General features: G+C 49.6%; 1 protein-coding gene across 2 annotated transcripts; it reads left to right on the top strand.

Annotated features, from left to right (window-relative positions):
- Nucleotides 1-4,762: 4,762 nt before the first annotated feature.
- Nucleotides 4,763-8,681, top strand: LOC126491168 (amiloride-sensitive amine oxidase [copper-containing]-like). Of its 2 annotated transcripts, XM_050126613.1 has the most exons (5): nucleotides 4,763-4,859; nucleotides 4,956-6,475; nucleotides 7,269-7,548; nucleotides 7,986-8,118; nucleotides 8,376-8,681. In XM_050126613.1, the coding sequence occupies exons 2-5, from the start codon at nucleotides 4,960-4,962 to the stop codon at nucleotides 8,496-8,498; spliced, it is 2,052 nt and encodes a 683-aa protein (XP_049982570.1). In that variant the 5' UTR covers nucleotides 4,763-4,859; nucleotides 4,956-4,959; the 3' UTR covers nucleotides 8,499-8,681. The 2 variants fall into 2 exon arrangements, with proteins under 2 accessions (XP_049982570.1, XP_049982569.1); XM_050126612.1 differs by having other exon boundaries at nucleotides 4,769-6,475.
- The last annotated feature ends 2,565 nt before the right edge of the window (nucleotides 8,682-11,246 follow it).

The raw sequence follows: 11,246 nt of genomic DNA, 5'->3' as shown, positions 1-11,246 counted from the left end.
GGTCAGAGAGTTCAAAACTATTCTTGCTCCTCAAGGACAAACAACAGGATGTTTGACCAAAGGTGTGGTTACTGGACATCTTGCTACTCAAAAGCCAGACAACAGGATGCTTGACTTAGGGCGTGGTTATCTGGTGTTTTGAGAGGTAAGGAGGTAATTAAGCTTGCTTGTTCTTTGGAGGTCTTGTGTCCTTCCTTTTGATTGGGTTAGTAAGGACCATGAGTGATAAACTCAGGGCTTCTGTTACATTATTCCCTGGAAGCCCTCCCAACTCTCTCTTCTGTCTCCTGTCTATTTCTTTCCTCAATCCTCACTCCACTTTCCAATAATGTGGGAACAGTCAAGCCAGACCTGTACAGTCCTCTCTGCCCACTTTCAGCATTCTCAGTGGCCTATGTGCAGGCCGGTCCCTGGTCCTGAGATTGTGACTTGTTGCTAAGTGAAGGGTAAATTCAAAGGCCATGAAAGATGAGGACATCTCAGGAAGTCAGAGCACCTTCAGATGGCCAGGAGTTAACCCTGACCTACCCACCTGTGTCTCTCCTACAGTATTTGGTGGACTGGGAGACGGTGAGAACATATTCCCAATGTGACCACACCCAGAAGCTCTGTGGGCTTCTTGCTCTGGCCTTCAAGTTTTCCATAGAACTTGTCCATGACCCCCAAAGACAAGGAATCCTGTATCCCATATACAGTGACAAGAACTGACAGGCACAGGATTCCTGAAGACAGAGCCTGCCTTATGCGTCCTTCTTTCCAGCACAATGAATCCTGAAGTCCTATGGGAAGAGTCCACCCCAGATACTTCCTAACAGCCCCAGAGCCACAAGGACAGATAACAGCCCTTTACCATCAAGCACTGTATGCAGCTTCCTAGAGTTGGGGCAAGCATAGTGCCACACCCAGAGATGGGTGGCCACAGGTTCCACTTGTGTTGTCTACTGCACCCCCCAAAAAGACTTCCATGATCAGAGTAGATGAAGCCCATTGGGATGCTAAATTTCTGTATAAGATGGAGTGTTCCTTCTCAGGGAGGCCACAGGTTAGCTACCCTACCTCAGACAGCGTTGGCATGTGCGAGGAAGTTACTATGACGAAATCTAAAAACTTTTCCAATACCTTCACCCTGTGTCCATTGTATTAGCATCCAAGGCTTATCCCCATGATCCCTCTTCAAACACCAGAAAAATACACGTGTGCTGATTCGCTGCCATTCTGTCTATAACAACAGAACTCTGGAGACAACAGCACTCCCTCTCTAAGAAAGATATTTCCATGACCTAGGACACAGCCACACTGCAGGGTCAGATGGGGAAAGAATGAGCGAGGACAGCCAGTGGACTGTAGGAAGATCCCGCAGCACCGGTGTGTTTAGGAGAAGCAAACGACCGCAGCATGGGTAACGTGCTACTCTTTGCTAAGATCGGGGAGACTAAAGGTCCAGTTTTACAAGGATGGAAGATGAAGGGCTTGTGCATGCCTCCAGAGGCTAAAAAGAACACGAAGCAGACTTTTCCTTCGTGGCTCCCTCAGAAGCACACGCCTAGAACTCCAAAGCTGCTGCTGGGACGATGGCTCAGGCAGGAACCTGCTCGTTCTGCAAGCACGAGGACGAGTTCAGATCCCCAGCACCCAGGTTAATCAGCCACAGCAGAACACGTGTGTAATCCCAGCCCTGGAGTAGTCAGAGCGTAGAGACATCCAGATCCCTGCAGCTCCCTGACCAATCTACCAAGTAGAAGAGCTCCGTGAGTCCCAGTTCAGTGAGAGACTTTACAGCAAAACAATAAGGTGAAGAACAGTGGTGTTCACCTCCAACCTCCACACACATATAGGCACTCACACATGCGTCTGCACACACATACGTATGCACACACACACACACGAAACCGTACCTATATATACCCACACACGTACAAAAAAGAAAGATCAAAAGAAAAGTTAAAGAAGCTTTAGAGCTGAAGAGAGGTTAGGCCAAGTTTGTGGAAATTGTTTAGAGCAACACGAACTAATCAGGTGGAGCATTCCTCGGGCTTACCCTCTGCACCTTGGTCAGTCATGGGTCTCTTAATCACTGTCTACGGCATTTGCAGAAGCTTCTCTGAAGAGCACGTTAATTGGTGTACATAAAAGTAAGTCACTGGGAGTCAGTTTAATACATGTCTGTTTAGTAAATGAAGGCAACAGGCTCTCCCCTAGGGCCAATGATGCATCTAGCCACAGGCTTGCACCAACAAGGGTACCGGGTCTAGGTTGCATCCTGTGGCGTAAGACTGAATCTCCTCCCCTCAAGGCTAAGAGATCATTGCAGAGCAGGAGGGCAATAGGGTAAGAGCCAGAGGCAGCGAATGAGGGAAACAATGCCTTCCAGACACAATGAGTCAGCTGCACACAGGAACTCACAGTGATCGTTACAGTGTACAAAGGGTCCAGGAAATCTCAAGCCAAACCAAATCCCAGCACTGGGGTGGCAGTGGCCTCAAGTCCTACCCCTAACTGAGGAGCTATTGGCAACTGATCACATCTGGGAACGAGAGAGTCAATTTCTTTTAAAGAGTATCGCCACTGGTGGGTCACCCCACACAGTAGTGGGCAGTCACCATGAGATTGGACTTTATGGGGAAAGACAGACAGAGGACACAAATCTGGGTGGGTAGGAAAGAGGATATGGATCTGGGGGTAGTGGGGAAGGGGTGAGCACAGTCAAAACTCACTGTAGATGTTCTCAACAAACTAACAAAAAGAAAAAGGGAGGTTAACAAGGTGTGTGTGGAATTTCCTACCCCAGGCCTGCAGACAGAAAAAAATAGAAAAGCAAACAGATGAGGAACCCATTCCATGGGTTCCAACACTATGACTCCTAGGCCAAGCAGAGCTGTCGCTCTTGGCAACCCTTAAATCCAGGATGCCCAACAAAGAACCAGGAGCAGAAGAAGCGGTCACGAGAGCTGAGAGGCAGCCAAGTCCAGAGGTTCAACAAAACTAATCCAAGGATTCTTCCTCCACAAGGAAAGCTCTGATTGGTTTAGACAAGCATTCTAGGGGAGCTAAATGGGCTAGAAATAAGAGGGCAAGTATCTGCGCAAGCATCTCCTGCAGAGGGGTGTGTGTGTGTGCCTGTGTGTGTGACCTAAAAGCATCCCCTCACTTTCTTCTCTGCCACCAGGCTGTCTGATCCCACTGAGCATGCAGGTGGGGCTCAGTTTTACCATTTGACTAGGAGCAGAAGGTCTATGTATGTCTGGCATGGAAGGGTGTGGCCAAAAAGACATGCCTTAGAGCAGGAGACCAGCAAGTGTGAAAACCCAGAGCAAGTGACAGAAGACTTCTCAAAGGCACACATATTGGTTTCGAGGTGGTAATGGGAGTATCCCTGTCACTCAGCAGTTGTCACCTATAAAGAGCGCAGCTGGAAAGTCAATGGGACATTTGAGTGCACTCCACAGTCACATGAAGCCTTCTGGTGACTGTGGCAGGTGCAAGGCAGATCATCTGCCATGAAATGCTACCTGGAAAGGGCTTCCTCCAGGGACCCGCAGCATTAGCATCAGGTTAGGATCTGGAGAACTCAGAGCTTGTGACAGTGACAACTTCTAGCACATGTGCAAGGGAAGAGGTCTGCCTGTGACTCTATACAGAAAGGCCTGTCAGACAGCTCCACTGCCAGGTATAGGCCAGGACAGAGCAACAGCCATCCAGTTCTTCCAGGGCTGCAAGCAAACCCAACTTCCATGAGTACAGAGTGTTGTTTGCTGCAATTTGGACAGAGAATTAGAAGGTGGAAAATACAACCGTGCTTTCCACCAAATGGAAAGGGAGAGGGGCATCCTGATTCACTATCTGAGATGGGCTGACAGGGTGCTCCCAAAAACTTACAGAAGGAAGACCCTGACTTGAGTACCATGCAGGGATGCTGGAGGAGGTGGGCAGGATAGGACTCTTCCCCAGCCTTCTTTCGCACCCAGGCTTGGTCTAGACAGTAACTGCCCAGAAACTCCAGTTTCAAACTGTATCATTGGAGTTCACTTTAAAATTGTGTAATTGTTATTTTATGTCTGTGAGTATATTTGTCTACATATGTGTTTGTGCACCACACGCATGCTTGGTGACCACAGAGGCCAGAAGAGTATTGGATCCCCTGGATCTGGGGTTACAGATAGTTGTGAGCTGACCATATAGGTCCTAGGAATCAAACATGGGTTTTCTGAATGAGCAGCCAGTGTTCTTAACCACAGAGCTGGCTGTCTAGTCCCCATCGGGGTTCACCTGAAAGAGAAGCAAAACCAGTAATTCCTGTATTCCTGGAAGCCTGGGATTTGTCCTAAACATTTTTACATTACTGTCAGCCTCAGTGTGCTTGGCTCCACAGCCTTAGGGACCCGCATGCTGCTGTCATTTCTATTTCCCAGTGAGACAATGGGGGCCCAGAGAGGCCACGGATAGTCCTCAGTGTTGTGCCTTCTCAGGACTTGAACCCAAACAGCTTGAGCCCAGGGCCTGAATTTGAACATCTACACTAAATTTTAAAATATCTCTCTCAAAAGGGTAGTTTATTACATCAGAAAGGTAATTTTGCTGTCAGTACAGCTCTCTGCCCCAGGAGACACGAGCGCCTTGTAGCCCATGAGGGCTAAACCCTGTGCTGCCGTGACTCACGGTCCTCACAGCTGATGAATGTTCCCCCACTGAGATAACACCGAGAATGGAAAACAGAGGAGTTTCTCAAGATAAGGAAGACTATAAGAGATTTTCAGAGGAGGGAGGAAGATGCACACACCTGGACCTGCACAGCGCTGAGATCTGTGAGCCGCGTCCCAGAGACTTCAGCTGAGTGCAGCTGGGGAGAGGGAAGAAGTCGGGTCAGTAGGAAAGGACGAGACTGAAGGGTCAGGCACTGTGGGGTGCAAGCTTGGAGCAGGAGATATTTAAATCTGCCCTCCTATGCTGTCTTCCAGAGCCATGAAGATAGCACAAAGGAACCTGGCACTAGCCTGGGTGGCTGCCATCTGGCTGCTACAGGTGGCCATGGCAGAACGCCCCAGGTGGAGCTTGAAGGGCAAGCCCCAGGTCTTCATGGACCTGACCCCTTTTGAGATGAAGATGGTGCACAAGTTTCTGATGGACAGGAAGGAGCTGGAGCTGCAGCCGTCTGAAATTCCCACTTTGGCCAAGAACTCGGTGTACCTCATAGAAATGCTACTGCCCAGAAAGAAGGATGTGCTGGATTATCTGGACAGAGGAAAAAGGAGTCCTGTGAGGGAAGCCCGTGTGGTCATCTTCTTCGGTGCCCAGAAGCACCCTAATGTCACTGAGTTTGCTGTTGGACCCTTGCCATTGCCCATCTACATGCGAGAAATAGCTCCCTTACCCGAGCACCATCCATCCTGGGCATCCAGACCTATCTCCAAAGCAGAGTACCGCCTTATCCACCAGACCCTGAAGAAGGCCACTGAGCCCCTGGATGAATTCTTCATTGACATCACAAACTACTCGCTAAAGGACTGTGATCAGGGTTGTCTGACTTTCACATATGTGGCCCCCCAGGGCATAAAACCTGGCCAGCGCAGTAGCTGGTTTATCTTGCAACGCTATATGGCAGGCCACTTTCTGAAGCCCACAGGCCTGCAGATCCTTCTGAATCACAGGAGTACAGATGTCCAGAACTGGAGAGTGGAGCAGGTCTGGTATAACGGTAAGCTCTACAACAGTCCAGAGGAACTGGCTCAGAAATATAAGAATGGAGAAGTGGCTACTGTGGTCATTGTGGAGCCACTGGCCAAGGACACAGAGCAGCCCCGATTCTCCCCCATCAACGTGGCTGAGCAACACCTTCCTCCCTATAACATAGAGAACAACACAGTGTACTACAGAGACTGGGTCTTCTCCTTCCGTCTACGACCCTCTTCTGGCATGCAGATCCTGAATGTGCACTTCCGGGGTGTGCGCATTGCATATGAAGTCAGTGTACAAGAGGCTGTGGCACAGTTGGGAGGACATATACTTGCAGGCATTCAGCCCAAGTACATGGATATGGGCTGGGGCCCAGACAGAGTCACTCACCAGTTAGTCCAGGGCATTGATTGTCCAGACACAGCGACCTTCTTGGAAGTCATCCACCACTATGACACTGACAAGCCGGTCTCCTATCCGCAAGCTCTCTGTCTCTTTGAGATACCAGCCGGAATACCAATTACACGTCACTTTGACTCCGACTTTAACTCCGAATCCAGTGCCAGGATGAAGGAACGCAGGCTGGTGCTGCGGACAACCTCAACAGTCCACCACTATGATTATACTTGGGACTTCATTTTCTACCCTGATGGGGCAATGGAAACACAGATGGAAGCCTCTGGCTTGGTCCAATCTACCTTCTACCAGCCCGAGGAAATGAACTACTTCTCTCAACCACACACCCACCGATTCAGCAACATCCACACTCACCTTGTACATTACCGCATTGACCTGGATGTAGCAGGTAGGACCTGGGACCACACCAACTCAAACACTCAAATACTACCCACATATAACTTCACTCTATAGGTTGGGCTAAGGCTTTTTGGCATAATATCAGGAGACTGCTTCAACCACCTTCCATTCAAAGAGAAATACACATTCCTGGACACTGGTAGCAGTGAATGGTACCCTAGGGTTACCCTGATTGCCGAGTGTGGATCTGTTCTTATCGGGGCTGAGTGGAATGGTGCATAGGGGAGGAGAGGGGGAGTTCCATGGAGGTTTAGTGAAGTCCCTGCCTAGCTCTATGAGATGGGTTCTAGTACTGTCTGGGGGTGCTCAGTTTGTTTCTTATCAATGTCACCCTAGAAGAATGGCAGAGACGTGATGTTTGACTCATATCCCCTAATGGAACAAGGCTACAAGAACCAGATAGGTGACTTCCACGCGCTCATTTCCACAGGGCCCTCTGGTCAGGAGTACACACACGGTCCTCAAGCCTCAGAAACACGCATGGGCCTCCTGTTCTACATAGCTAAAATCACAGCAGACAGGCTGGAGCAAGCTCTCCAGAGAAGGGTGGGCCCACAATGGAACTGCCAGTTGCCAGAAATGACCACGAGCCGTCCTCTAGCTCCTCTGGTTTCTGTTTTGCTTGGTCTGGTAGCCCATACTGCTAGCCCAGGGCCTGCCCCTAGCATAGTTTCTTTCTGGCAATTGTCTGTGGATATTGTCTAGGTGGAGACCCTAGAGTAGAGGGAGGCAGTGTCTCTTTCAACAACCCGTTCTCACCGTTTCTCCCCTCTGGCCTCCAGGCTTCAAGAACAGCTTCCAGTCACTGCAGATCATCAGGAAAAACATCACCAAAGGCCTGAGACACCTTGTAACCCGAGACACCTTAAAGCAAACTAATTACTCCAGGGGGCATCAGGCAGCCTTCCTCTTCGGAAAACCACTTCCCAATTACCTGCTCTTCAGCAACCTCCGTAGGAGCCATCATGGCCACAGGAACAGCTACGACCTGCAGATCTACTCCAAAGTCCATCAAGTAGAGCTGCCAGGCTGGCAGAAGAAACCAGGTCTCTCTTGGGCCAGGTGAGAAAATCTAGTGAGTTTGGGGAACATGGCCATGGGCTGCCCACAATGATTGTAGGTTCTGTCTGGGCCGTCTGTCCTGAAAGGCTCCTATCTGTGTTTGCATCTGAATGTGCACGCTTGTACACTCAAGGAAAGTGTGCAAGTGCTTGCCAGGTGGTGGTGGTGGTGCACGCCTTTAATCCCAGGACCCGGGAGGCAGAGGCAGGAGGATCTCTGTGAGTTCGAGGCCAGCCTGGTCTACAAGAGCTAGTTCCAGGAAGTGCTTGCAGAGATCCTGGCCCTGAGATGGCAATGGGCAATTTTCCAGCCCTCTAGGGTATAAACACTCATTACGGAGAAGGACCACATTCTCCATCCCTGACACTGGGGATGCTCCCTGGGAAGAGACCAGATGCAACCCCAGTGCCCAGAGATACCTTCTTCTCAACCTGTAGGTACCCGTTGGCTGTGACCAAATACCGGGATTCTGAGAGGTGCAGTAGCAGCATCTACAACCAATATAACCCCTGGAATCCCCCGGTAGCCTTCAAGAACTTCATCCGGAACAATACGAACATTGAAAATAAGGTAATGCCCCAGTACCCTCTGCCCACCTGAGACCTGTCACCGACCACTCCCTAGACCTGTCACTGGTCCCAGGAGGTGTGCTTACTGGCTGGTACACGAGTTCAGGGGTCATGGAAGATGGGTGTGCTTTATTCAGTGGGACTGAGGACATCTCAGAGTGTGGGCAGGCACACGTAAACACAGCCCAAGCTGGAGAAACCTCGGGTGGCCAGCACTCCTCACTGCCCTGTTCACTGAAACCTTTGTCTTTCCAATAGGACTTGGTGGCCTGGGTTACAGTGGGCTTCCACAACATAGCCGATTCTAAGGTCAACTTGACCACATCTGAGAACTCTGCAGGCTTCGTGCTCCGACCCTTTGACTTCTTCCATGGCTCCTAAAGACACCCAGGTATAACAGCTACAGCTACATCAGACCCTGCATCCATGAGGAGAGAGCCTACCTGGTGCCTTCTTCCTTCAACCTCAATGGGACCTACAACCCTGTGTGTAGGGTCCTGCCTCAACTCCAACTTCTCAGTCCCAGAGCAGCACAAGTGTAGACAATAAACCCTTCAGCTTCCACCCTTGAATGCTGCTTATTAGTGGCAGGGGGAGGACACAGGAGAGCCACATCCAGATGCGTAGCCATGGTTACATTCAAGCTGTCTACTGCCCCCAGAAGGACCTTAATGACAAGGGCAAGGGAAGCCCATGGGATACTGGAACTGTCTACCAGGTAGGGATTTCAACATCTGAGATTTTCAGCTCTCTGTCAGGAAGGCTGTGGGGAAATTTTCCACCTCGATGACAGCCATACAGAGTGAGGAAGGGGAATACTATGGAGATACCTAAAGAGATTATCAACTCTTTTATCCTGTGCCCATTGCCCCCTGACAGTCGGCATGGAACTGTCACTCATGAAAACTCTTAGAGTCAGGACCCCAGCAAGAAGCCCAGAGTAGAAGAGACCATCATGAAAGCTCAGAGGTTCAATAAAACTGATCCCATCTTTCTTCTCCTCCATAAGAAAGGAAGGCTCTGACTGACTGGCTCATAGGAGTTCATAAAGAGTACGTTAGAAATCAGAGGGCAGGTCCCTTCTGTGGACCTCTCTCTCTCTCTCTCTCTCTCTCTCTCTCTCTCTCTCTCTCTCTCTCTCTCTGTGTGTGTGTGTGTGTGTGTGTGTGTGAGAGAGACAGAGACAGAGACAGAGACAGAGACAGAGACAGAGACAGAGACAGAGAGACTATTGCCACTCTTATGAAGCTAAGTTAACTTGAGAACTAAAAAACTCCCTTCAACTTAGTTTCTGTCTTTCCCTAGCTGTCTGACCTTACTGGGTGTGCAGTGGGGGCCTGGTTGTTCCACCTGAGTGGGACCAGAGGCATCCATAGCAGAGCTCACGGTGTGCTCTGATTGGACACCAATGATGGTGGTCGGGAGAGCAAGGAGCCATGATGACACTGAAGCTGGGAAGTGCAAAAGCTGAGTGAGAGGTAGAAGGGCCACTCTGGAATCCTCTGAGGTGATAGAGGAGGACTTCGAGAAGAGGTAGGCTTCAGGCATGCCTCCAGTCTGCAGCAGGGGACCATCACTGATTACCAAGTTCTCTCTTGAGCTGGGTGGCCCACCACCATCATTCTGCAGCTCTCCATAGGTTATGCAGGAAAAGAGGGCACCAAACCATGCTTCCACATCTCCTTCCTTGTAAACAAAGCTGAAAGAGATTTGGAGATGAGAAATTGTAAAGTAGGAGGGCAGCCATGAAGGGCACGGAAGCACTGGACATGCACCCTGTCTTCTGGGAGTCCAGTACCACTTTCTAGAACAAACAGTGAGGCTCGGTGGTCGAGAAAGTGGGAGCTGCAGGGCAGGAGTAGAACAGGAATGAGGACATTAAGGGCGATAGGAACACTCCCCAGCAAGACAATGGCAGGTGCCTGTCCTTATACACTTGTCATGGGCCTCGGGATGCTCACTTACCAAACGCAACCCCCGGGGCACACCATGGACTATGGGTAGCAACAGAGTGTCTCTGTAGCTTAGCAGTGCCATGCTGATGAATGATGATATTGGAGGGCCGTCAGGGAGGGCCATCAGGGAAGTGAAGTATATGGCAGCATTCTAGTCCTCCTTCTCAGCTTTGCTACGAACCTAAAACTGCTCTCAAATACAAAATCCATGGCTCCATCAAACTTCCAATATGGAGTAGAGATCACCTCATAAGGCCCATCCCTCCATAAATAGCATAGGTGGTTAACAGTTGTTGGGAGTAGGGGAGTCATACTCATCAATGGCCAAGAGTAAGTTACCCTTGTCAAACATGTTACCCCAAGAGTATTTCAGGGAAAGTGACCTGATCAAATGTAGTTGGTTACAAAAATAAAGAAGGAAAAGAGAGACGAGAAGGAGAGGGAGGGAGGATTCCTGGCATGGACAGAGGAGGAGAGGACAAAGCTCCACCCCTAGCTGATGAGCTATTGGCAGCCAATGGCTGCTGGGAGGAAGAGAGGCAGTTCTCTCAACCACACTCCAGAAGGCTACGTATCAAGAGCATATGGGGAAACAAATTGTGCTTGATTTAAAAAAGAAAGCCGGGATACAAAGCTGGGTAGGCAGGGAAGGGGAGTGGATCTGGATGGAGTTGGGGAGATGTGAAAATGATAAAAATGCATTGTATGAAATGCCCATAGAGCTAACAAAAATAATAAATGTTATAACACTAAAAAAAAATCCTGGATTCTCGGTCTGTTCATTTCCTGTCATGGAAGGGGAGGGGATCAGGCTGGTGTACCCCTCCCTGAGGCTTCATACCTGATTAGTAGTTGATGAGGGATGGAAAAACATTTTCTTTCATGGTGTAGCCTCTAGGAAGTTGCCCATGCTCATGAATGCAAATCCTCACTCGGGTTCCTCTAAGCAACTATAATGAGACTCACTGAGTCCCCAGCACACAGGAAAACAGAGGGAGCTTTCTGAAAGAGGAAGGGGTGGACAGGACTCACTTTTTCATGAGAGGGGGAAAGAGGAGGGTATGATTTAAAAGCATTATGTTTATGGCTGAAAAGATCACAAGGAAACATAGCATTACATATGTGCCCATTAAAACATCTATGAAAACCTGAAACCTAGGCGATGCACAGACAG

Source organism: Alexandromys fortis, unplaced genomic scaffold, assembly GCF_014885135.2.
Source record: "Alexandromys fortis isolate MF-2015 unplaced genomic scaffold, M_Fortis_MF-2015_v1.1 scaffold_245, whole genome shotgun sequence".
NCBI classification, from domain to species: Eukaryota; Metazoa; Chordata; class Mammalia; order Rodentia; family Cricetidae; genus Alexandromys; species Alexandromys fortis.
The sequence above is the reverse complement of the archived record's forward strand: the minus strand, read 5'-3'. Positions and strand labels throughout refer to the sequence as shown.

Excerpts from the sequence above, each read along its gene's own strand:
- LOC126491168 (XM_050126612.1), top strand. The coding sequence starts at position 4,942 with ATGCTGTCTTCCAGAGCCATGAAGATAGCACAAAGGAACCTGGCACTA. Across the intron at positions 6,476-7,268 it reads CATTGACCTGGATGTAGCAG|GCTTCAAGAACAGCTTCCAG; the intron begins GTAGGACCTGGG and ends TCTGGCCTCCAG. Across the intron at positions 8,119-8,375 it reads ATACGAACATTGAAAATAAG|GACTTGGTGGCCTGGGTTAC; the intron begins GTAATGCCCCAG and ends TCTTTCCAATAG.